Source organism: Chiloscyllium plagiosum, unplaced genomic scaffold, assembly GCF_037043375.1.
Source record: "Chiloscyllium plagiosum isolate Xiang-an unplaced genomic scaffold, Cpla_swu_hap1 HiC_scaffold_21, whole genome shotgun sequence".
In the NCBI taxonomy this organism is placed as follows: domain Eukaryota; kingdom Metazoa; phylum Chordata; class Chondrichthyes; order Orectolobiformes; family Hemiscylliidae; genus Chiloscyllium; species Chiloscyllium plagiosum.
In genome coordinates, this window is record NW_028270159.1 from 25,479,473 (window position 1) to 25,506,929 (window position 27,457).

The 27,457-nt window shown below is 39.2% G+C and overlaps 1 protein-coding gene across 2 annotated transcripts in view; it reads right to left on the reverse strand.

Moving 5' to 3' along the window:
- Positions 1-1,676: 1,676 nt before the first annotated feature.
- olfml2a (olfactomedin-like 2A) overlaps positions 1,677-27,457 on the reverse strand; it is a 66,122-nt gene continuing 40,341 nt past the window's right edge. For both annotated transcript variants that reach the window (XM_087998429.1, XM_043720174.2), the window contains 5 exons: positions 24,221-24,400; positions 22,790-23,063; positions 5,100-5,339; positions 4,073-4,255; positions 1,677-3,267 (listed from right to left, as the gene is read on the reverse strand). In XM_087998429.1, coding sequence (XP_087854555.1) covers positions 2,666-3,267; positions 4,073-4,255; positions 5,100-5,339; positions 22,790-23,063; positions 24,221-24,400 — 1,479 coding nt within the window. In that variant the 3' untranslated portion in view covers positions 1,677-2,665. The remainder of the gene's footprint in view (positions 3,268-4,072; positions 4,256-5,099; positions 5,340-22,789; positions 23,064-24,220; positions 24,401-27,457) is intronic.

Below are 27,457 nucleotides of genomic sequence, written 5' to 3' on the forward strand. Positions count from 1 at the left end.
CTGGAAAGGGTGCAAAATAGATTTACAAGGATGTTACCGAGATTGGAAGGTTTGAGTTATAAGGAGAAGCTGGATAGACTGGAACTTTTTTCCCTGGAGCATAGGAGGGTGAGAAATGACCTTATAGAGGTTTATAAAATCAGAGGGGCACAGACAAGGTCTTTTCTGCAGGTTGGGGAGTCCAAAACTGGAGGACATAGGTTTAAGATGAGATGGGAAAGATTTAAAAGGAACTTGAGGGATAACTTATTCAAACAGAGGGATGCAAATATGGAATGAGCTGCCAGAGGAAGTGGTAGAGTATGTACTGTTAAAATATTTAGAAGACATTTAGGCATGTACATGGTTAGCAACAGTTTCAAGGGATATGGGCCAAACGCAGGCAAATGGGACTCATTCAGTTTAGGAAATATGGTTGGCTTGGGTAGTTAGGCTGAAGGGCCTGTTTCTGCGCTGTATGACTCTATGACTCCAGGTATGACAGCATCTGTGGAGAGATAGACGAGTTAACATTTCGGTTACAGTGACCCTTCTTCAGAACTGATGGTAGTTGTGAGTGATATATAAATATATATATGCTGAAAACAGGAGTTTGGTTGGGGGGTGAGAGATGTGTGGGGTGTGAGAGGGGAGTAAACAATAGATGGAGATGGAGCCCAGACAGAAAGAACAGCAGAGACAAGGACAAAGGGATGGTAATAGTGAACTGGGGAGAAAGGAAAGGTGAAAATTGGTTGGCTATGATGAAAGAACCCATGTCATGACAGAGTCAGGCGTGTGCAATGGTTAACAGACATGGAAGAAGGTGTTCAGATCCTAGAATTATTGAATTAGGTATTGAGCCTGAAGGCTGCAAAGTCCCCAAATAGAAAATTAGATTCTTATGTTAAGCCTCATTGGAGAACTGCAGCATACCCAAGACTTAAAGTTGATAGACATTATGGCCACGAACACTGTGGTTTGTTGAAATGGCAGGCACTGGAGGCTTGGAGCCAATTTCTTCAGACAGAACGTGTGCGTCCTGCAAAGCAGTTACTCAGTCCATATTTTATCTCCCCAGTGGAGAGGAGCCCACTCTGTAAGCACGTAAGTGGAGGTTGAACTCTGGTTCCAGAGGCATTATTGATGAAATACTTTGGGTTGTCAGTACCATCTGTTTTCAAATGTATATGATCTCCATACAATAAAAAGATAAGCTCTGGGTTAAACAAAAAGCAAATTACTAGATCAGTATACAAAATTTCAAACTACAACATAAGATCTTCAACTAAATTGATTAGATTAGATTACTTACAGTGTGGAAACAGGCCCTTCGGCCCAACAAGTCCACACCGACCCGCCGAAGCGCAACCCACCCATACACCTACATCTACCCCTTACCTAACACTACGGGCAATTTAGCATGGCCAATTCACCTGACCTGCACATCTTTGGACTGTGGGAGGAAACCGGAGCACCCGGAGGAAACCCACGCAGACACGGGGAGAATGTGCAAACTCCACACAGTCAGTCACCTGAGGCGGGAATTGAACCCGGGTCTCTGGCGCTGTGAGGCAGCAGTGCTAACCACTGTGCCACCATGCCGCCCAAATTGCAGTTCTGAATCAAAGTAGCTGGTATAAATTAATGAATTGGGAGTAAAATGGTGTAAGTGGTGGTTAAGGCAAAACAACAGATTTTGGTTATTCATATCAATTTATTACCACAAAGTCTGGACTAAGCAATACTGCTTTGATCTACAAAATGTCCTGCTTGTACTTAATTTCTTTCCAGATTAGTTGGTGCAATGCTCAGGCTCAACGGTGTTGTAAAAATCATATTCTAAAGGTATTCTGACATAGCTTTTATAAAGTTATATTGATATATTTATTGCACTACCTGAAAATCTATTCTTTGTACTGAAACAGATTATTACCTGTATGAATCCTTTACTTAATGTCCACTTGCACAATTTACTCAGGCAGTTTACATTGATACAAGATTTTTGCATGTTTTTGAATCAAAGGAACTGGCCTCTAGATTTATACTTTATCCAGAAAATTGCTTAACAGGATTATACAACAATGCACGTTATCACACAATATAATATTAGTGTAGTCTCATTTGGGGGGGGAGGTGTAATTACAACTAATTCCTAAACTATTGTAAACATTTTTAGTGTTTTCAGGGAAGATACAACACCATGGTGTTGTATCTTCATATACCACATCTACAAATATAATCAAGCTGTTGATACTTAACATGAATGTTACTGAGAGAATTTTATGAAGTGAACCCCATGTTGGTGAGGTTTCAAGGATGCATTAATCCACTGTGCTAGTTCTGAAGAAATTTACATGAGAATTTGAAATGCAGTTCCTCCTTATTGACATCTGAGATCGTCATGTGGAGAAAGAAGCTTTGCTGTTTTATCGTTTGTCAGTAAATATTAGATGATGTTGGAATGACATAAAATGAAGGGAAAATGCTTATATCTTACATAGCACTTGTCTACAATGATCAGCAATATTTTTAATACATTTTACACAAGTATTCTTATTCATAAAGCTATAAGACAAGAGTTGCCATAGATATTTCTCTACTAGCCGAAGTGCAAATTCCCATTCTTTGTAAATAATCAAAATTAGGCAAAGTGCTTTGTGATAGGTTGAGCTTCTGTATCAACTCAAAATGCAAAAATAATCTTATAAGTGACTTGATTACCATTATCCCAAGCATACAGAACTTTCTCTTTAGGATTATAGTCAATCTGTGTCGTGTAGGTGTAATCATTGATGAAAGGCAACTTTGGATTTATTTCAGTGTTTGTGTGAGTATCATATGCATAGGACACTTGGCCTTCCTTTTCATTATAAGTGTCTACTGCATACAAAACACCACAAATAATGAAACAGTTGCCATAAGAATTACGTTTGAGGTCTGTTTTCCAAGTTGTTTCCTTTTTCATTGAAAGATCAATAGGATCTAATTTACTGATGACTATGATTTCGTTCTGGGTGTATTCATAATAGAAGGCAGGGTAAATAACCCACAGGCCACTTTCATCAACAGCAAAGTCAATGTCCGAATGTCCTCGCCATTTCCATGGTGTTGTATCTTCATATACCACATCATGAAGAAGAGTCCAGGCTGCTACATACCGCTGCTTAATGTCATATTTAATGATATTTCTGGTAAAAGCCCTATTGTAATAGAATGACCCATTATAAACAACATGTCCTGTTCCAATCCAGTTATAAGGAAGCTTGTACAGATTACTCCAACGGCCTAGAGGAAAAGAAGATGCAAATGTTAAACCTACTGATTAGTGAAGTCATTTAAAATCAAATTACATCTAGATTTAAAAAGCAAATCCTTTCCATTATATGGAGTTGGATAAAGCCAAATTGGGATGTTCATTGTTACATCAATATTTAAGATTGGATCCCCTAGAGTGTGGAAACAGGCCATTTGGCCCAACAAGTCCACACCAACCTTTCAAGGAGTAATCCACCCAGACCCATTCCCCTTTCCTATATTTACAGCCGACTAATGCACCTAACACCATGGGCAATTTAGCATGACCAATTCACCTGGCCTCCACATCTTTGGATTGTGGGAGGAAACCAGAGCATCTGGAGGAAATCCATGCAGACATGGGGAGAATGTGCAAATGCTACACAGACAGTTGCTCAAGGCAGGAACTGAACCCAGGTCCCTGCTGCTGTGAGGCAGCTGTGCTAACCACTGAGCCACCGTACCACCCCTAAAAGTAATTCAGACTCCTTCTAACCAGAATTGAATCAGCCCTTTGATATATAGGGGATGCTGCTCCTTGAAGAATGCATGTCTAATAATTTGAATTTAGAAACATTAGCATATATAAATAAGCTGAATTCAAATGTGGGAAAATGTTGAAAAGAGTTAGGTGCAATATTGAATATAATTTGATTGGTGATCTATTGGGTAAAGTATCAATTTTTAACAAATGTAATATATCTTAAAGTAACATGCAGAAAATTTGAGGATCATCACTATATATAATGTTCCAATTTCACTTCTCTGCTGATTTGTAAAGCATGTTATATCTCACCTTGTTTAAAATTGTCAAGGTTCCTGAATTCTACCAGGTTGTTTCCATAGTAATAGTTTGTCACGTAGATCCTGTCATCTTTTGCTATAGGATCTTTCATCCAGGCACCCTCATTGCGGCCATAACTGTGATGTTTCTCAGGAGGTTCAATCATTGATAAAGTTCCATAACACTCACCTTTGACTTTAAATAAAAACAAGAGCACTATGTGTGAGTACCATATACTGCTTGAACTAAAGAAAGTGTGACGTTCTGCAGTGGCTTGGTGCACTCTATACATTTATATGATACTGCTTACAAATTTTTTTAATTTGATAAATGTGAAAGAGCATAAATCCTTAAATCTGAAAATTTTGACAACATATTTGTTTATACTTCAGCAGTACACTTCAACAAAATTCAGCAGTATAGAGCAATGCAACACTAATTTTGCCCTTATTATTCTCCATATTGAATTCTCAACAATCCGTGGGGTGGGATAGAAAGAAGTGGGGTGGGATAGAAAGAAGTGCACACCATGTTTGTTGTTTTAAATGGATGGAGGGAAAGCTGAGGCAAGGCCATCAATATTAACCTCATCATCTCTTACTGTTGAGTTCAGAGGAACATTTACTTTGTCTTCTTGACATCTCAACTTGGCATGTTGTATTGTACAGGATGACCAAGAAAGAAAGAAAACCGATGAATGAAACCTAACTACAGATAATTATTTTGTTAATTAAAAAGCTAGCAGTTTCTGCTAATAAATAAATACAAAAACAGTAAACAATATCTAATGGTTAAATTTTGATGTGTGATTAAAAATATGGTTAATATTTGAATAAGTGTTATTATTGTCTGATTATACTTCTGTGAAGCTCCTTGGGGCATTTTACTATGTTAAAGGAGCTGCATGAATTCAAATTATTGAATTATACTATTTTCTTGAGAGGGTGGTTTGGCTGGTGCCTTGGAAATCTTGCATAAGATTGCATTCAAATCAATAAAAGGTAAAAGGCAAAAATTCCTTTGCACAACATAAATATACCTTTATTTGGACCAGGAGATCGAGTGCTTGCCTCCTTGTTGGTGAGCATGATAGCATCTATGGAGCCAGAGCTTGTGGTTGCAGTAGCAGTAGCCGTGGCACGACTGGTGACAGAGAATGGAGTAGCTGTTATATTGCTTGTGCTCTTGTCAACTACTTCAAAATCATGAGAAATCTGAGTTTTTTCTGCTGTTCTTGATTTCTGATCCTCAGAACGTGAAGTTCCTTTCAATGAATTATCTGGACGTTGTTTAAAATATAAGAATGTGACTTAATTTCAAAATGTAATAAACAAAGTATCACTTTGAATTATACAAACTTAAGAGCACTTATTTCTTTCTATTGTTACTATTCAGAGATGCTTTGTTTAACATAGTAAATTATTTTCATTTTAATTCTAAAGATACTTGAGGTTTTCTATTTTAATATTTAACACTGATTTTCTGTCTCTTAGAGTAAATGTGTGAAAACACAGTAAACTTTTGGTATAGCTGGTGTCACTGATTTACATTGGCTTCAACCAAATTCCATTTATATTATCTGTAATACTGAATTTTTAAATTTTGTTTTATAGAGGACTGCCTTTCATAATTCGGTCTATTTTCCCCTGAAAAGCAAAGCCTTGATTTTTTTTCTGTACTATAAATTTGAATTATTCTCTTTGCATATTTCTGATCTATACTTAGATCTTGAGAAAGAAAAACAAGTTTTGAAAATATGAAGGATTATGCACACTGTCCCTCTGCCTTAATGAATTTGATACTACCTTATAGCAATGGTTGAACACATCTCTTTGGAGAGGAGTTTTATGTACCTGAGATGGCAGGCTTCAGTAAAATTATTAATTGGATCCCACTGCGAGCAATCTTATTTTGTCCCAACTTTGGGGTTCAAAAGTCTACAGTAGAATCCTGTCCTTTCTCTCAGTTAAAATTCCTATCTGAAAGTTGCTTCAGCAGTTTCAGTGTAATCTGTCCTGGGCATATTCCAGCATACGATGTCTGAGCTATAGAAATCCATGAACAAAAATTGTCGATCATGGTCTAGAATTCGCTGTGATTTTATTCTCTGAACCTTTAAAAGTAAGATGCAAGTCTGTCCTCTTCCAAAGTTACTGACATGGCCTTCTGAGCAAGTGGCAAAGCCACTCACCTGAAACCAGCAGAGTATATACCATATGGATGCTGATAGCATCATTATCAATTTTAAATGAAAAACACTGTGAAAAATTATAAATTGAGGAGTTAGATTAAAAAAAATGATAATGTGCAATATAGTGATTGTAATGAGTTCAGTCAGGTGGACTTCATAGAGTATCAGTTCCCCGATTGAGGCTGTTTATCTGATCCAATCAGGGAGCCCTGGCTGACAGATAGAAACATGAGTGTTGGCCAAACTGGCCATCAACAGGTCGAGGCAGCGGTCCGTGGAGGGGGTCATTAGGGCTGACTGCCTGCCCCTCTTCCGTGGTTACGTTAGGGCCCGGGTGTCCTTGGAGAAGGAGCACGCGATGTCCACCAACACCCTGGAGTTGTTCAGGGAGAGGTGGGCACCGCAGGGAGTGGAGTGCATTATTTCTCCCTCCAACTCTATTTTGATTTAGTTCCCTACCCTCCCCTTCACTGTTTTGATCACACAGCACTGCCCTTTGATGTGAAGGGCAGTGTTTGTCACTGGCCACCCGGGTGTTTTCCTATCTTCCTGGTGGTGGAAATTGAATAAAGATTCGTGCACTTTGTCTTCCACTGTGTCTCACACCTGCACACACACACCATGGGTGCTGGGGATAAAATAAGCACTACCGCACTTAGGTGGTAGTGTGGGGGTTAATAAAAATAAATAAATAAATAAACAGGAGAAAGAAAAAAGAAAGAAGAAAAAAAGATAAACAGGGGTTTTCACTGTAAGAAGTAAAAAAAAAATAAACATGAGTGTTGGCCAAACTGGCCATCAACAGGTCGAGGCAGCGGGCCGTGGAGGGGGTCATTAGGGCTGACTGCCTGCCCCTCTTCCGTGGTTATGTTAGGGCCCGGGTGTCCTTGGAGAAGGAGCACGCGATGTCCACCAACACCCTGGGGTTGTTCAGGGAGAGGTGGGCACCGCAGGGAGTGGAGTGCATTATTTCTCCCTCCAACTCTATTTGGATTTAGTCCTTACCCTCCCCTTCACTGTTTTGATCACACAGCACTGCCCTTTGATGTGAAGGGCAGTGTTTGTCACTGGCCACCCGGGTGTTTTCCTATCTTCCTGGTGGTGGAAATTGAATAATGATTCGTGCACATTGTGTCTTTCACTGTGTCTCACACCTACACACACAGACCATGGGTGCTGGGGAAAAAATAAGCACTACCGCACTTATGTGGTAGTGTGGGGGTTAATATAAAAAAAAAGAAAAAAAGTATAACCAGGAGAGTGAAGGGCACTGCTTGTCACTGGCCACTTTGCCTATCAAAAAAAAAGGAAAAAAAAAGAAAAAAAGAAAGAAAAAAAAATAAACATGAGTGTCAGACATCCTGTTCATTTTGAGAGCTGACTCTGAGGAAGCCAGACTTGAGTCAAGTACTATGCATGTGTAAATAAAGGATGACTTTGTGATGGGATACTGGCCTTTGTGAATTATTTCAGTAGCAACAAGAGAAACAAATATGCTCCTGCAGAAATTCACTTGCCACAGTTGTCTTTGAGTTAGGATAAGCATTTCTGGCATCATGTTGTTATTTGAGAAGCTAGACTCTGTCCATCCTGCTGTCGCAGATTGTGTCCAGTATATGGAAAGAATGCATTATTTTTTCCAGGCACATGACATTGAAGCAGATGAAAAGCAACAAGTAATTCACCTGACAACTTGTGGACCCACAGGTTTTTGGTTATTAGGAGTCTAATAATCTGAGGCACCAGATACTAAAAACTTTCAAGCGTTGACAGATTTAGTAAAGGAATATTACAACCCAAGCCTCCTCTAATTCTGAGAAACTATCAGTTTTACAGAACCAGGGGAATCCATATTGGGATTTTTGAGAGGGTTAAGATGACAGGCAGACGCATGTGACTTTGATTTAACCATTTTGAGATGCTAAGAGACTGTTTGGTATGTGGGATTAATGTTGTGACCATGCAAGAGTGCTTACTACCTGAAGCCCAACTGGACTTCAAACAGGTACTACAACAGGCTTGTCATTAGAAAATGAGACAAGTGGAGCATATGAGTAACAAAGTATGCCAATGGAAATAGATAACCTCAACAGGCCAAATGAGTTTGGGGAATAATACTTGAGTGAAAGAAATTGCATAGCCTCATTCAAATCAAATCATAACCAGAAGACCTCTAGTTAAGCCCACAGCAAAACCCCAAAACAAAGCCAAATACAGCTCCATACTATCCATCATCCAATGGTCTGGCAGAAAGAACTGTCTAAGCTTTAAAGGCAGGCTTAAAGAAATAGCCTAGGAGAAAGTGAGGACTGCAAATGCTGGAGATCAGAACTGAAAAATGTGTTGCTGGAAAAACGCAGCAGGTCAGGCAGCATCCAAGGAGCAGGAGAATCAACGTTTCGGGCATAAGCCCTTCTTCAGGAATGAGGAAAGTGTGTCCAACAGGCTAAGATAAAAGGTAGGGAGGAGGGACTTGGGGGAGGGACGTTTGGAATGCGATAGGTGGAAGGAGGTTAAGGTGAGGGTGATAGGCCGGAGAGGGGGTGGGGGCGGAGAGGTCAGGAAGAAGATTGCAGGTCAAGAAGGCGGTGCTGAGTCCGAGGGCTGGGACTGAGATAAGGTGGGGGGAGGGGAAATGAGGAAGCTGGAGAAATCTGCATTCATTCCTTGTCGTTGGAGGGTTCCTAGGTGGAAGATGAGGCGCTCTTCCTCCAGGTGTCGTGTTGCCATGGTCTGGCGATGGAGGAGGCCAAGGACCTGCATGTCCTTGGCGGAGTGGGAGGGGGAGTTAAAATGTTCAGCCACAGGGCGGTTGGGTTGGTTGGTGCGGGTGTCCCAGAGGTGTTCTCTAAAACGTTCCGCAAGTAGGCGGCCTGTATCTCCAATGCAGAGGAGGCTACATTGGGTGCAGTGGATGCAGTAAATGATGTGTGTGGAGGTGCAGGTGAATTTGTGATGGATATGGAAGGATCCCTTGGGGCCTTGGAGGGAAATGAGGGGGAGGTGTGGGCGCAAGTTTTGCATTTCTTGCGGCTGCAGGGACTGGAAGTTGGGTTTGTGGGGGGTGTGGACCTGACGAGGGAGTCGCAGAGGGAGTGGTCTTTCCGGAACGTTGATAGGGGAGGGGAGGGAAATATATCCTTGGTGGTTGGGTCTGTTTTGGAGGTGGCGGAAATGATGAAGGAGGTTGGTGGGGTGGTAGGTGAGGACCAGTGGGGTTCTGTCCTGGTGGCGATTGGAGGGGCAGGGTTCAAGGGCAGAGGAGTGGGATGTGGAAGAGATGTGATGTTCAGCATCATCAACCACGTCAGAGGGGAAATTGCGGTCTTTGAAGAAGGAGGCCATCTGGGTTGTTCAGTATTGGAATTGGTCCTCCTGGGAGCAGATGCGGCGGAGGCGAAGGAATTGGGAATATGGGATGGCATTTTTACAGGGGGCAGGGTGGGAGGAGTTGTAATTTAGGTAGCTGTGGGAGTTGGTCGGTTTATAGTAAATGTCTGTGTTGAGTCGGTCGCCCGAGATAGAAATGGAGAGGTCTAGGAAGGGGAGGGAGGAGTCTGAGACGGTCCAGGTGAATTTGAGGTCGGGGTGGAAGGTGTTAGTAAAGTGGATGAATTGTTCAACCTCCTCGTGGGAGCACAAGGTAGCGCCGATACAGTCATCGATGTAGCGGAGGAAAAGGTTGGGGGTGGTGCCAGTGTAGCTGCAGAAGATGGACTGTTCCATATATCTGACGAAGCCTACAGTCTGACGAAGAAATAGCCTACAGCTTCACTTAAAACAAACTGTCCTGGATCTTATTTGATTATCGGACCACCCAGCATGTAACTACAGGGACAGCTCCAGTAGAGTTGCTAATGGGGAGAAGATACCGCATCAGGTTAAATCTAATCTTCCCAGATCTGGTGGGGCGAGGGTGAAATGGCATCAGGAATGCCAATGCTGTATACAAACTCCCCTATGTGAGAGAGTGTTTAGGGGGTGAGGTTTGGTGCCGAAACCAGGGAAATGGCCCTGCATGGGTAAGAGGCGTGGTTGAAGCAAGGTCAGGTCCTGTGATATACAAAGTTTGGGTAGGTGAAGTTAGCTTGAACAAGCAAGTGGACCATTTGAAAGCTGCAAACTTGCAAATAGCATGATAGCAAAATATACCCAGCTCCTCTGCACAGCCAGAAAGGCTGTTGGAATCTGTGCTCTTCCCTTCCATCTAGTGAAGAAACCTCAGAGTCTGAGATGGACATGGCAGATGTCACAGTCTTAATGCCTTTAGAACTTGAAGAAAAGCATGACTTTCTCCCAACACACCCTGGGCGCACGAGGTGCGGACATTGTGCCTGTATCTGAGGCTAAGTCATAGGAACCAGATCATGTGTGAAACAGTCCAGGAGAGGCTACAAGAGAAAGAAAAGGCCTACATTCCCGAGTTTAGAGGATGTGGTGACTCTAAAATTGTCAGCTAGGCAGACCTCACAGAATATGAGTTCCCCAATTGGGGCTGTTAATCTGATCCAATCAGGGAGCCCTGGCTGACAGATATAAACAAGAGTGCCAGAGGTTCTGTTCATTCTGAGTAACATAGATCACAGTCAAGGAGTTTTCACATGTAAATAAAAGTGCCTTGATGATGAGATATGGGTCTCAGTGGAGTTACTTCATGTAAGGCCAGTGAAAGCAAGAATATTCTCTAGGTGCCACAGGGAATAGTTGGAGCTCATCCACATAAGAATATTAATATACAGGTGCACAATCCTTTATCTGAAATGCTCGGGACCAGCTAGTTTTCGGAATTCTGAATTTTTTGAATTTCAGAATAAGTGAAAGTTTGATGCTGAAATTTTTAAAAAAATCTTACCAAACAGCAGACTCACTGTGAGTAAAATGGGCCCTCAGACAGAATTGAGGCCTGCCAGTGCTGGGCCACACCACCCCTCCACGTTGCATCTGAGTAACACACATCGATTGGGTGTGGAGTTGGGTTAACTGTTTGCACGCCAAAGAATCTTGTTAATGAGAAAAAAACTTCATGAGAAATCCTTCGGATTTCAGAGCTTTTCGGATTTCGGGATTTCAGATAAAGGGTTATCTACCTGTATAACAAATAAGACTAGACGAAAGCTACTTGTCTTGTCAGATCCATTTTACCATTCAATAAGATTATAGATGATTTTCCACCTCAACTCCATTCCACATTATCTCTTCGGATGATCTCCACTTCATTCTATCAATACCCACTCCCTGATCTATTTAATTTCAACTGACTAGTTTCTACAAGCAAGCAAGAGGTAGACCATCAGCACAGTAATGAGGGCTGTGGTTATAACTGTTGTGGCCTTGTGATGCTCCTGGGCAGATCGGAAATTAACTCAGCATTGCAATTTCCTGCTGGAAACTCACTAGGAGTTAAATCAACCTCTGATGTATTTGGGGGATTATAAACATTGTCCCTGTCACTCCCAATTAATTGTAACTTTATTAAAAAATAACATTAAAACTTTGAGCTGCGTCACTGCTTGATCTATCAATGATTTCTTGTTAATGTATTCTCATTTTACTGTTGTTTGCTTTGTATTTGGTTATATTAGTACATAAATCATTTAATATTTCATAAACATTAAATGCCAATAGAAAAAAACATGTTTATCAAATGTCAGTGCAGACTTGTTGGGCCAAGCCAAAGGGCCTCTCCTGCACTATATGATTCTATGATTCCATGAACAAATTATCATGAAAGTATGCTGAAAATATTAAAAGTAGCAACAAAAAAAAGCATGAATATTAAAAATTTGAATGTCATAATGAAAATTTACAAGGGCTAAAAATCCTTTAAAGTCTCACTCATTTAACGTCTCACTGGCATAAGTACGATTCCACACAAAATGGACAGCAGAATATGTTTCATTTATCATTGGTCTTTCTTTAATATATTTTAATATTTGAATAAATACAGCACTCAGCTTTGGTAACATTATTGTAGCTCACTGGTGGTTCAAAGTAACAATAAACTGCTGTATGATGATCTCTGAATCTGAGACAGAGGAGCTGATCTATTCTGCTGCCGTGCCCCTTGCCACTGATTCTACTTCTTCCTGTTCTTCTAAATTTGCTGATTTTTTTTAATGGATCAAGAAAATTAAATTTAAAGTGATGATGGTACAGAAATATTTCTGCTTTCCTCAATGGATTAACTTTAAGTAAGCAAACATTGAATTAATATTTGTGATCTAATGCTTTTGTAATGAGATTTGTCTCTTGGACAGAAGTAGCAGCAGGGACCTGACCTGGATTTAATCTTAAATCAGTTTTTGCAAAGAACTAAGGAAAATTGACATTCTTTAAAAGACTGTGGTTGCAATTCTTCCTCAATAGAAGTGGTAGCAACAGTGGCAAGAGGAGCAAATAATTGGGCAGGTTGTCACTGAGGAGATACACATGTCCTTCCTGCTACCCCAGAAATTATGTTCTGGTAAGGTAGGCCCATGGTTTCATGCCTGATCTTCCTGAACAGATACCAGTTAAGGCCTTTCACAACAAAAACAGAGATTTCTGGAGCAAATCAATTAATGATCACTTAAGGGTCTCATCCCACCTGGGCTACAATTATGTCAGTTCCAGATAGGATGAGAAAGTGCCACCCAATATTTAGCAGGATAAGCAACCAATGGCTTTGTTCTCGTAGACAATAAACCAGGAAGTACACATTACTGAATCACGAAACTCTTAATTTTAAGTTTTACAGTTAGTAAAATAAATGATTGGAATATACATATGGGATTCAGGGAGAATCTATGACATCATAAATCAAACATTAAAAATAATTATTTTAAAGTGATATAAAAACAGAGATTTCTGGAGAAACTCAGCAGTTCAGGCAGTGCTTGTGGACAGAGTTAATGTTTTGGGTCCAATGACCCTTTTTTAGAAATCTGTTTTATTTTCAAAGCTGTTGAAAGTCCAATGATAATAGTGAAACTGGATTTTCAATAATTACTATTATTCACTATTAAAAACCCAGTTGCACCTCATTCAACAAGAAATAACTTCCTCGGGCTTTTGTTATTAGGACTAACAAGAGCTTAAGTTCTGGATAGCTCAATGTTTGTATTCTGGAGTCATGATTTGGAGGTGCCAGTGTTGGTCTGGGGGGGAGGGGTGTACAAAGTTAAAAATCACACAACACCAGGTTATAGTCCAACAAGTTTAACTAGAAGCACTAGCTTTTGGAGCGCTGCTCCTTCATCAGGTGGTGTTGTGTGATTTTTAACTTTGTATTCTGGAGGAACTTCAACTGGGCATCTTCTGGGGAAGTGTAGAATTACTGACATCAATTTCTTAATTACCTCATATACCTCTGATGTGCAAAAAGTTCCAAAGGTTGCTGACAGTTTCAAAGTAGTAATAAAGCTAGCAGGTTTGCTGTCATTACTGCCTTATAACATGGGCTATTTAGTTTTAGTCTGTTTTTCTCCTTGTGGATTTTGATGGAAAGATATAAAGTTTATATCACACCCAGTATATTCCAAGTTCTTGAAATGCAATGGAGATTGTATTATTATAACCTATAATTGAGTAACATTAGAATTAGAATGAGGTTTTATTGTGACACGTTTTCAAGTACAGGGATATAAGAGTATAGTGGAAATGTACAAAGTTGACATTTCCTATGCCATCTTAGGTACAAAGGTGCTTAGGTATATAATCTTAGGTATAAATTAGAAAAATAAAGAAATAAAATTAGAAGCTTAGCATTACAGGCCTCTTAAAGCAGAGAAAGAGAGAAAAAAATAAACAGACCGAGTAGATGAGTCCAGGCTGGGCTTCAACTTAGGTCTAAGCTCGGCTTTATCTCCCGGCTGTTGTTGAAGATGGTGATTGTCTAGCATTTATGTCTGCAAATATTCCTTGCCACTTTTCATCCTAAGCCTGGATATTGTCCAGGTCTTGCTGTATTTGGACTTAGGTTTATTGTCAGTAGGCCTCTGAGTGATTTATACAGGTTATATGTTAAGCTCATTCATGAGTAGGAACATAGCTAGTGAAAGAAAACCTTAGTGATCATAGCAACAAAATTAATGTGGTTATGCTTGGAAAATTAACCTTACTACAAAATCATTCAGGTTGTTCAATTTGGAGAAATTTAAGCCCCAGATTCATTTAGTGAAAACATGTGGTGCAAGTCATTCTGAATTTACATTCCTTATTTTGGTACTCAGAATTATTCTCACTTCAGAAGTAGTTCAACCTCAATGCTGCAATGCATGACATTATTTTGTAGACTGCATACCCTTTCCTGTAGAATAACTTCAAACATTATTATTTACTGAGTTCAGCAATGGCATATATCAAAATTCTCAATAAGCAATTTTTTTAAACTTTATGACATCTTTTCTAATATCAAAGGTATTATTTTCTATTCCCTGTTCTTGCACTATCTGTATTTTGTTCACACTGGAATGAAGATTCAAACAAGAAATATATATATATATATATTTGTAAATAAAGGGTGAGTTAGTGACAGGATACCGGTCTCTATAGACATGACTTGGAGGTGTCAGTGTTGGACTGGGGTTGACAAAGTTAAAAATCACACAACACCAGGTTATAATCCAGCTCTCTGGAGAGTTATTTCAAGAGGATAAATAGCATGTTTGAGTGAAACAAATATACGGAGTCAAAATCACAAAAGTATATTTACAATTCTGATGAATGGTCAACATTCTGAAAGTTAATTTTGTTTCTCACTCCACATAGGCTGTTTTCAGCATTTTCTGTTTTCATTTTTTATGATATGTAATAAATGGGTAGCATGGTGACTCGGTGATTAAAATGGCTGCCTCACAGCACTAGGGACCCAGGTTTGATCTGAAACTCGGGTGACTGTTTGTGTAGAGTATGCACATTCTCCCCATGTCTGTGTGCATTTCATTTGGGTGCTCTGGTTTCCTCCCACAGTCCAAAAATGTGCCAGTTATGTTGATTGGCCATGTTGAATTACCAATTGGGTCCAGACTTGTGCAGGCTAAGTAGATTAGCCATGCAAAATTAAAGGTTACAGGGATAAGGTAAGTGGGTGGGTCTAGCTGTGATGCTCTTCAGAGGATCAGTGTGGACTCCACACTGCTTCTACACTGTAGAGATTCCATGATTCTATGAATTTCCCTGAAATTAGTAAAGTCACTGTCTTATTAAGTCAGAAAGCGATGTTTATCAGTTTTTTTGGAACAAAACGTTTAATCAAATACTTGAATTGTATTTGTAAAAAAAATTTTTTTTGGTTGTCTTTTAGTCCCATTCTGATGTCATTTCAAATAATCAGTCAGGTTTACTATGGAGTTTTGTAACAATGCAAAACCATGCAATTTCAAAATAGATTGATTGGCATCAATGCAAAGATGGTTATCAAAACAGTCACCTGCTTATCCACAAGTGATGTCAGTTACTAGTGACAGATGTTCCTAAGCCTGAACGAATCTGCGCGTGGGCACCTGACACCATTATGTTCCCTGCATGCTCCTTGTTCCACCTACAAATCACAACTTTTTCGAAATAGTCATTGACATTTTTGCACATGTGCTAACCACTTTGTTTTGAAAACCCTTAACTGAATTTTACTGCATTTTGTTTTACATTTTAAGTCTAAATAATCAGTCCTCTCTCCTGAATAGCACACCTTTTTACTTAAGGTACAAGTTTGCATAATTTAAATAATTTTATGCTTTGAAAAAATCTCACACTTTAAACAAGTTAACTCCAGTGGACATTGTCATTTATGCCAAATTAAAACCAAACAAAAAATCGGTATGATCGGAATTCTATTTGTTTGCATATGTTGCCAAATCTACATATACTAGACTATTGCTAAATCCAAGGATATACCATTATAATTTCTTGAAAGGACTTCTCTGTTACCATCAATAGTAAATTTTTTGTTCCCTGTCATCTGGACATTTAATGTTGAATAATGCATATAAGCAAAATCTAAGGAATAAACTGCTTCAAGGATTTACTAACAAATATTTTACACATTAGAAAAATAGTTTGTCAATTTTCTTTGGGTTCTTTGCAAGGGTATGGCTTCAAGTGTGGAGTACATGAGTTTAAATGGAATATGCAGAAACCTAGTTCATTTGTTGCTTTGTACCTTCTCACCAGATCCTCAAACTATTATTAATGCAATTCTGCGAAGTTGATTGTTACCCTCCTAATTTGCTAATTTTAAAGTGACTAGCCCACATTACCCTTCACTATTGGGTAGCCTTGTTTGTCTCTCCTCAGTGCATAAAGGACTTGTTCTGAAGCCACCTGAGAGATGTTGGCTATGCAGGGACCCAGGCCTGACCTGAATCTATTTAGCAAGGACCACTCTTTTAATGATACTTAAAAGTTTGCCATTTGATGTGATTTGCCTTGTTAGTGACTTCCTATGTTTCTCATTCCTTGATCCAAAGCATGCATGCAGGTAGATCTTGCTCAGGGAGTTTGCTCCAAATGGAAGATGGAAGGCAGGAGGTGAGGTGCAGCTTGGATGATTTATATCAATTAGTGGATGTGTGGAAATGTGGTATTTGCAAGAACAGAAGATGAGGGGTGTTGATTAAGGAGTTCCAGTTATGATGTGCTTCAATTACATTCAATTGAGCAACTATAATTTTCAAAAATATCTTTAATCACTCTCTCAAAACAAAATTAGGAATGGTCACTGAATATGGTGGTCACTAAATATCACTTACAACTTGATGGTGGAAGTTTATTCTATATATCTAATTCCAAATAGTCTTTCTCTGCACACTTTCACAATGATTATTCCAGAGTTGATGCTTACCTTTTTGAGCTGCTTTATTGTGGTCCTGACACCATACTAACAACCCCATGCTGTTCTGTCCTTATGGATTCTGTGTATTGGGGTTCATTCCGGCATTCTAGAGGTTGCTGTCTGAGACTAGGCTGTTTCTACTCTGATCCTATTGCATCCCTGTCATTGCCTTGGGGAAGAGTGACGATTGTCTGCCTCGCAGGAATTCTAATGAGTTCCTTCATTTACATGCTATTACACAGAATATTTAACTTTGTATTATAGTGTAACTGTTATATGGCAGAGGTGATGGCACAATGGACATGTCAGTAGACTGGTAAGCCAGAAACCCAGACTAATGGTCTGAAGAACATGGGTTTGAATCTCATTATAGCAGAGGTGAATTTCAAATTGAACCTGGATGTTGGTTTGCTCGCTGAGCTGGAAGGTTCATTTTCAGATGTTTCATCACCATACTAGGTAACATCTTCAGTGAGCCTCTGAATGAAGCACTGGTGGTGTAGTCTGCTTTCTATTTATATGTTTGAGTTTCCTAGGGTTGGTGATGCCATTTCCTGTTGTGACGTCATTTCCTATGGTGACGTCATTTCCTGTTCTTTTTCTCAGGGGTTGGTAAATGGGATCTAAGTCAGTGTTTGTTGATAGAGTTCTGGTTGGAATGCCATGCTTATGAATTCTCGTATATGAATTCTCGTACGTGTCTCTGTTGGCTTGTCCTAGGATGGATGTGTTGTCCCAGTCGAATAGTGTTCTTCCTCATCCGTATGTAAAAATACTAGTGAGAGTGGGTCATGTTGTTTTGTGGCTAGTTGATGTTAATGTATCCTGATGACTAGTTTTCTGCCTGTTTGTCCAATGTGCGTGGAGGACTGGGCTCCGTGTCAGCATCACGTGATCAGTCGGCTCATGTGCTTTCTCATGAAGAATTTTGGGTTAAAGGTATTGTGAAATATTTTTGCTAATGGAGTTGGAAAAGCATCGTGAAAATGCCTCTACAGCCTGAGGACAAGAAGCTGGGAGAAATGTGTTAACTTAAAAATGTAAACAGTTGAGATAAGAATGAAATTTCACTGGAATTGACTAACAGTAAAGGACAATGTTGAACAGCAGTTTGAAATTTGCCTTTGCTGTTTGTATTTTTTTCTCCTTTTTTGTTTAGAAAAAATGTTAAATGTTAAAGAATATCTGCAGACTCCTATTAATCTGTTTCAGTGAGTAATCACTATGGTAACCAACTGCAAAAAAAACTAGTACATGGGTTTGGACTTGGTCAGTCAGCTGCTCAGGGTGGTCAAAGAGAAGAAACTCTGCACATAGTGGGTGAGGGAGAGAAAGATCGGTGGTACATTGTTACTTTTGCTGCATGTGTGGAGATGTCCAGAGGGGGTTAGTAAGCTGTGCAGAGGAGACTCAGAGCTAGTCAGGATCAGAGGTTAGTGAGATTGAGAATGAATGAGGCAGATGTTGCAGGAAATGGTGGGTACAGTAGCAGAGATAGTGAGTGTGAGGTATCAACGAGAAGATAGTGGCACTTACATTTGCAGAGTGGAGAAGGTCATTGATCTTCTTTCTACATTCTGTGCATTCCTTCAGATGGTTGATACTACACTGGCCAGGTTGGTAACCTTGGTCCAGGTTGGTGTGGTTGCAGTAGAATGCGACCTCTGTTGGCCTGAGAGAAAAGGAATCCTGCCTCTGTATCACCTCCTCCCCATCATCATGTCCGTGCCCAGAAAGAGAGGCACCAACTTTCCATTGTCTGCCACGTTCAGGGCCAATGTCAGGAACCTTGCAGGGCAGCTTCAGACTGACAGCTCTTGTCTGGATGCACAACATTTTTTAAAAGATGATGCTGCACCATGAATGTTGGTCAAATCTGGGATATCCAGGAAATGGTGAGTTGTTTTGCAAATGGCACATGATATAATGATGCTAGAATTTGTGAGAGGGGCATCAAAGAGTTGGGTAGGTAATAAATCAGATGAGTTTAGGTGATAAACGTCTCCAAACATCATGACGTGAAGCCCTCCAAAACACTTGACAAAACTGACGCATAGCAAAAGAAATTAAGATTCAGCCCTTGATCTATCAAGCGTGTTTCATTCTAGGATCTGACGTGCAGTGTTACCATTGGACGGGATCAGAAGACTGGGTAGAATGTAGATGCCAATCGAGAGTAATCTGTTGAAGATTGTGTTAGAGTCATAGAGATGTAAAGCATGAAAACAGACCCTTCGGTCCAACCTGTCCATGCCGACCAGATATCCCAACCCAACCTAGTCCCACCTGCCAGCACCCGGCCCATATCCCTCCAAACCCTTCCTATTCATATACCCATCCAAATGCCTCTTAAATGTTGCAATTGTACCAGCCTCCACCACATCCTCTGGCAGCTCATTCCATACATGTACCACCCTCTGCGTGGAAAAGTTGTCCCTTAGGTCTCCTTTATATCTTTCCCCTCTCACCCTAAACCTATGCCCGCTAGTTCTGGACTCCCCAACCCCAGGGAAGAGACTTTGTCTATTTATCCTATCCATGCCCCTCATAATTTTGTAAACCTCTATAAGGTCACCCCTCAGCCTCTGACGCTCCAGGGAAAACAGCCCCAGCCAGTTCAGCCTCTCCCTACAGCTCAAATTCTCCAACCCTGGCAACATCCTTGTAAGTCTTTTCTGAACCCTTTCAAGTTTCACAACATCTTTCCGACAGGAAGGAGACCAAAATTGCATGCAATATTCCAACAGTGGCCTAACCAATGTCCTGTACAGCCACAACATGACCTCTCAATTCCTGTACTCAATACTCTGACCAATAAAGGAAAGCATACCAAAACGCCTTCTTCACTATCCTATCTACCTGCGACTCCTCTTTCAAGGAGCTATGAACCTGCACTCCAAGATCTCTTTGTTCAGCAACACTCCCTAGGACCTTACCATTAAGGTGTATAAGTCCTGCTAAGATTTGCTTTCCCAAAATGCAGCACCTCGCATTTATCTGAATTAAACTCCATCTGCCACTTCTCAGCCCATTGGCCCATCTGGTCCAGATCCTGTTGTAATCTGAGGTAACCCTCTTCGTTGTCCACTACACCTCCAATTTTGGTGTCATCTGCAAACTTACTAACTGTACCTCTTATGCTCGCATCCAAATCATTTATGTAAATGACAAAAAGTAGAGGACCCAGCACCGATCCTTGTGGCACTCTACTGGTCACAGGCCTCCAGTCTGAAAAACAACCCTCCACCACCACCCTCTGTCTTCTACCTTTGAGTCAGTTCTGTATCCAAATGGCTAGTTCTCCCTGTATTCCATGAGATCTAACCTTGCTAATCAGTCTCCCATGGGGAACCTTGTCGAATGCCTTACTAAAGTCCATATAGATCACATCTACTGCTCTGCTCTCATCAATCTTCTTTGTTACTTCTTCAAAAAACTCAATCAAGTTTGTGAGACATGATTTCCCACACACAAAGCCTTGTTGACTATCCCTAATCAGTCCTTGCCTTTCCAAATACATGTACATCCTGTCCCTCAGGATTCCCTCCAACAACTTGCCCACCACTGTGGTCAGACTCACCAGTCTATAGTTCCCTGGCTTGTCCTTACCACCCTTCCTAAACAGTGGCCCCACGTTTGCCAACCTCCAGTCTTCCGGCACCTCACCTGTGACTATTGATGATACAAATATCTCAGCAAGAGGCCCAACAATCACTTCTCTAGCTTCCCACAGAGTTCTCGGGTACACCTGATCAGGTCCTGGGGATTTATCCACCTTTAACTGTTTCAAGACATCCAGCACTTCGTCCTCTGTAATGTGGACATTTTGCAAGATGTCACCATCTATTTCCCTACATTCTATATCTTCCATATCCTTTTCCACAGTAAATACTGATGCAAAATATTCATTTAGTATCTTCCCCATTTTCTGTGGCTCCACACAATGGCCGCCTTGCTGATCTTTGAGGGGCCCTAATCTCTCCCAATTACCCTTTTGTCCTTAATATATTTGTAAAAACCCTTTGGATTCTCCTTAATTCTATTTGCCAAAGCTATCTCATGTCCCCGTTTTGCCCGCCTGATTTCCCTCTTAAGTATACTCCTACTTTCTTTCTACTCTTCTAATGATTCACTCGATCTATCCTGGCAGAGGTTCGCAGGTAAAGGGACGGCTGGAAAATGGGAAGCCTTCAGAAATGAGATAACAAGAATCCAGAGAAAGTATATTCCTGTCAGGGTGAAAGGGAAGGCTGGTAGGTATAGGGAATGCTGGATGACTAAAGAAATTGAGGGTTTGGTTAAGAAAAAGAAGGAAGCATATGTCAGGTTAGGCTAACTACTATTTTGTTTTGATTTTTAGTGGTATTTTTGGTAGTTCACCTCAACCCTGTTTTTCCTATAAGCCCCATTATTCCTATTGCACAATTTTCTGTGACACAGCATCGCATGGAACACAATTACGGCATAATAGGAGAACTATCTGTAAAACCATTGTTAATTACAACATTCATCATTATTAAATGTAGACAAAAGCAGCAACAACATAACAGAGATGCTTTACAGGTAGTATTTAAGTGATTTTTAAAAGTTGAATTTTAAATTGAGTGTAATATTCAGGAATGAAATTTCAAAAATTGACTGGTATTCTCTGAGTAATTATTTCTAATCAAATCTGCAATGAACTGTGTAACAGTTAAACCTTCCACAATAATTCTTTTTATGATATCAAAGTCCAAACTACTGTTGTAATATGGTTACACAATGCTATCTGGGTACGGTGCAATAATTTTATAGCAATTTTATTTGTGATGTTGGTGACTATTATTTGACAAATTCTACATTTGGAGGGTGCAAGATATGATTATGGAAATAAGATGCCAGTGCATTGCCACATGATAGTAGATGACAATAAGAGTATTTTGTGTATGAACCTGTATTTCTTTAAGCTGGCAACTTAAACTTGACAAAAATAAGTTACCATCCAACAATTCCACAGGAATATTGTATATTGTCATATCTGAAGAGAACAGTTTAATCCACAATTGCAAATCGAATTACAGTTATAGCTTCCTCCCTGCAATTTGGTATAATTCCATAGTTTATACACTGATGACCTGGTGGCTTCTAGTTTTACTTTAGATATTACAGTCCTGGACCAGATTGCCAAATTTGTTATAAGACCAGGGACCAGCAATCCTTTATTTAACTAGACAAATTGAGAAATCCACACTTATTAAGAGAATAAAGCTGCAATATTTTAACAACAATATATTTTCCTACACAAAGTTAATATAATCTGCAATAATTACACAACTTATATTCTAGCAACCAGAATTAACCTGTTGTAAATATGGGTAACAGACACACTGTGGTCAAGAATCCAACAGAGCACATCAAATAATAAAACATATGTAACCCAATCTCAACAGTTTCCTGATGGATAGGTTAAGTAAATATTCCCCAGTTAATTTGTTATCTGTCCAAAGTATGATTTACTTTTTATCCTCATAAAATGCAATTCTTTTGTCTCAGTTAGTAGAGGTGACAAATGTAATTTAATTAATATTTAGTAAATTCTGCATTACTTGGAATACAGATAACTTACCTGTAGATCTTACTAAATCAATTTAATGATTTAATTGAAGTTTTATTAATTTCATTTGGAAAATTACATAATTTCTAAAATAAAATGGAGTTTGAAAATATGAAGAACTTTGTTTAAACTTACTTTTGCCACTATTTCCCATTTCTTCAAGACTTCCTGCTTTGTAGTAGGTAACACTTTTCACAATACCTGGCTGATGGATACCAGGCTTGGTCTTGATAGTAGGTTGTGGTACTTTTGGTAATGCAACTAATTTTGCTTTTGTAACTGACTTCTTTATTTTAATTCCTTTGTCTTTTGGCACTTTGTGAGGAGGTTTTTGAGCTGGTACTTTTTTTTTGTTTTCTGCTTTATTTGAATATTTTTTTACAACTTTGACCATTGATCCAGGTGTGTTCTGAAAATAAATGTCATACATTTGGTTATCATGAAAAACTTTCCAATCTGGCAGAGCCTTTGATTTAAGCTTTTTCCAGCAGGTTTTTGTTTCTTTCAGTCCTTCCCTGTGTGACTAGCATATTCAGATATCAATATTCCTGACAATATTTCTCAACCCTACATCTTGCAAGATATTCTTTCCTGCTGTATCTTTGTCCCAGTTCTGAACAACTTCTTATTCGTCTCTAACATACTCACTCATCCTTGAACCCCAAGTTCCTAAACTCAGATTGTTGGTTCTCCTTTATTTAGAGAAAGGCCATTACAAGCCAGTAACACCTGGAAATGAATATATATGTCAAACTGGGCCTCCATTTTGAAGTGTACAAAGCAAATCATTTATTTTGGTTCCATGTTAAATGTTAATTGGGACTTGCCCTACTGTGCCTGGTGATTGTTACACCTTGGACAAATCAGACTGATGTACTGTATAGAGCTGGTTTCTCTGAGAATTCCAGAATTTAAAAGTAATCTGGTTATTGATCCAACACATGTTTGCCAGTGTTAATCCTTCAATTATCACTCACTTATGTCATCAAACATTTGCCTTTAGTTTGTTTGAGAGGCTTGGTGTGCATCAGCAGGTTCTATGTTCAGAGCTGCAAAGCAGCTTTTCAAATTTTCCACAATTCAGGGAAGTCTCAAACTATTTGTCGTGGTTCCCTGAAATTTGGGAACTTTGAATCTAAACTTTAACTGCAAGTGTATACAGGAGTATACAAATGTGCAAGTTCTGTTAGCAAGTCCACCCTGAAAGATATATAAGCAATCTGCTTGTACTGCAATATTACTAAGATTGACCCGTGACTACTCAATGCTGAAACTGGGACACATATTGGTAAGTAATCCATTATTTAGCATTGAGAACATATGTCATGCAATTGCATAGCACACCAACTTGTTATTGTTTCATATTCATGCTGGTTGTCTTAGAATGCAATATTAGATATTTTACTGTCACTTTTTCACAAATGATTTATATAATTCAAGTGATGGAATGATGGAATAAAAAAATGCATCATTGGTTACATAATATAGAAAGCTTTGTGCGTTAAACATAAATGGTAACAATGGTCTTTTAGAAGACTCCTTGTAAAATATTGACTCAATTGTTACCTTTTGCTTATCTTCCACAGCTGCATCCTTCTGTAGCAGCTGCAGGCCTAAGTTAGAAATTTCCTTCTTTACACTTAGCATGATATCAGAGTAGTTTTCATATTTCTTCATTTGATCTGAGAGGGTCTTTACACTTTCTTTCATGAAGTCGTTTTCTCTGGTCAGATTTGATTTGATCGTCTGAAATACATAGCAACATTTAAGTATTATTTCATCTGTCTGTCAAACCCAGTTTGCAAAATTAAGTTTATCCATCTTCAGAATTACAATATCATCAACTGCTGCAGTTTTCATTTCTTGTCCCATGTTTGCTGAGTAAGAATTATCTAAGATTAAACCATCGCAGATATAGGGAGGTGATTGTGCAATAATAATCTCATTAGATTAGTGATCCCGCAATATTGTTTCGATACTATGACAGATAGTGAAATTTGAATTCCACAAATTTTAATAGTACCATCACTACTGATTGTAAAACTCCATCTGGTTTATTCCTTTCCTTTCAGGAACAGAATTTGTCCTTCTTGCCTGATCTGGCTTACACATGAGTTCAAACCCACCAGCAAGGTGATTGAGTCTTAACTGTCTTAACTATGGGCAATAAGTATTGGCCTAGCCAAGAACACACTAATTTTACAAACAAAAAAAAAGGAATCACATTATTTGCATTTTTCATAAGTTCCCACTTTCTTGATTAGCAAATTGAGAATGTCAACATTAAACATTACAATATTTTGAATGTGCACTTAAATAATAATTTCTACATATAGAAATACGAGACAATATTTTTGCAGTATCCCACAAATGTGAAATTTAATGAAAATAATGTATTTCTCATTGACTATGTTAATTAATGCAAAAATGACGTACTTTGCTATCTTACTATCACGGTGTCTACATTAACAAAATTTTGAGATATTGTACAGATATTCTACAGACTAACAGTTCAAAGATTTTTGGATTGAGATGTCAAGTGCAATAGTGACAACTTTGAAAATATAATATCAAAACCTTATTAAAAATTCTTAAAAATGTACAATTGATTCAATTGTTCATTCATTTTACCTAGTCATCAATAAATAGCAGATAATCAAAATAGCAATTAGTAAAATTACTCATAGTTAGTCATGATAACCAAGCAAAATGGATTAAAATTGTGACTCGGAGAGATCCATATGAATCCATGAAAAAAACGGAAGCAAATATGGAAGTACTAAATGCTCAGATTCATTAAATACTTACTTTCTTACACACCTTGCAAATCTGAAAATGTTACTGAACAACTGATATGAATGTTTATGGTATTTATGTTTACTGTTTTCAAAGAAAAGGTGGCTTTTGGTGGTAGAGCTGGCAGACAAAGCACATTTAGTGCAATGTGTCCTAGATTGAAACTAATACTATTTAATTTCAACTTAGCTCAATATATTGGGAAACTGTCTTAGTCCAACTTTAGGGACTGTTGTTCAGTAATGGAATGTGAGCAAAACATATGGTCACAGTATCTCATCAGAAACCGCACTTTGAGTCACAGAGTCATACAGCTTGGAATCAGACGCTTCCACCCAACCAGTCCACACCAACCATGTTCCCAAACTAAACTAGTCCCACCTGCCTGCGCCTGGCTCAAATCCCTCCAAACCTTTTCTTGACATGGACTTATCCAAATGTCTTTTAAACATTGTAACTGTACCTGCATCACCACTTTCTCGAGCAGTTCATTCCACAAAGAAACGACTCTCTGTGTAAAAAATGAAATAGCCCTTCACGTGCTTTTTAAAATATTTCTCCTCTCACCTTAGAAATTTGCTCCTGTGTTTTGAATTCACTCACCTTATGGAAAAGACCCTTGCTATTTACCTTATCTATGCCCCCTCATAATTTTACAAAACTGAGTAAACATCACCCCTCCACTTCCTATGCTCCTGTGAAAAAAGTCCCAGCCTTTCTAGTCTATTTTTATAACTCAAGCGTTCCACTCCGGGCAACATCCTGATACATTTTTTTTCTGAACCCTCGTCAATTCAATAATATTCTCCCTATAGCAGGGTGACCAGAACTACACACAGTACTCCAGAAGAGGCCTTTCTGTAAAACCTCAACACGACGTCCCAACTCGTATATTCAATAGTCTGAGCAATGACAATAAGCGTGTTAAACGCTTTCTTAACCATGCTGTCTACCTGTGAAGCAAATTTCAAAGAATTATATACCTGAGCCTTTAGGTCTCTCTGTTATACAACACTTAATTTTATATGTCCGGTCCTTGTTTGTTTCACCAAAATACAATACCTCGCATTTATCCAAATTAAACTCCACCTGCCACTCCTCAGCCCATCAACCCAATTGATCAAGATCTCTTTGTAATCTGAGATAACCTTCTTCACTGTCCAATAAACCACCAAATTTGGTGTCACCTACAAACTTATTAACCACGCTGCCTATATTCTCATCCAAATCATTTATATAAATGACAAACAGAAATGGACCCAGTATAGACCATTTTAGAGTAGCAGTGATGTTGCAGCTACTCCTGAGTTGCTGTTGCAGGTACTTGATTCTAATCCCCCCATTACTGTAGTAAGGAATAATCTACTTTTGTTTAATACCATCATAATTACTCTTAGATGTTATCTCAACATCCCACACTCATTGAAAAAAGGGATTACTGCCATAATACAATAAAAAGAGATGTTCACTTTCTGGTCCAGACCTTAAGTAATCATGTGGAGGTAGCCCCTGTTGGACTGCGGTGGACAAAGTCAGAAGGTACACGACACCAGGTTATAGTCCAATAGGTTCTATAGCGCTGCTCCTTCAACAAGTGAAGTGGAGAGAAGCACACAGGCACAGAATTCATAGGCAGAAAGATAATGTCAAGATAATTCTGGGTCACTGACACTTTACTCACACTGTTTGACACTTTAGATCGCCTGCAAAGTCTTGTTTTTTGACTTGCCAACGCTCCACTCACACACTAGTTTTACTTATCCTTTGACACTCTTAATTACTTGGAATTATCATGCCATTGGAGAGGATTCTGAGAGACAGGATTTATGATTACTTGGAAAACCATGAGTTGATTAGAAATAGTCAGCTTGGCTGTGAATTTTTTGAGGATGTAACAAAACGCATTGATGAAGTAGAGCAGTGGATGTGGTATGCATGGATTTTAGCAAGGTGTTTGATAAGGTTTCCCGTGGTTGGCTCATTCAGAAAGTGAGGAGGCATGGGATA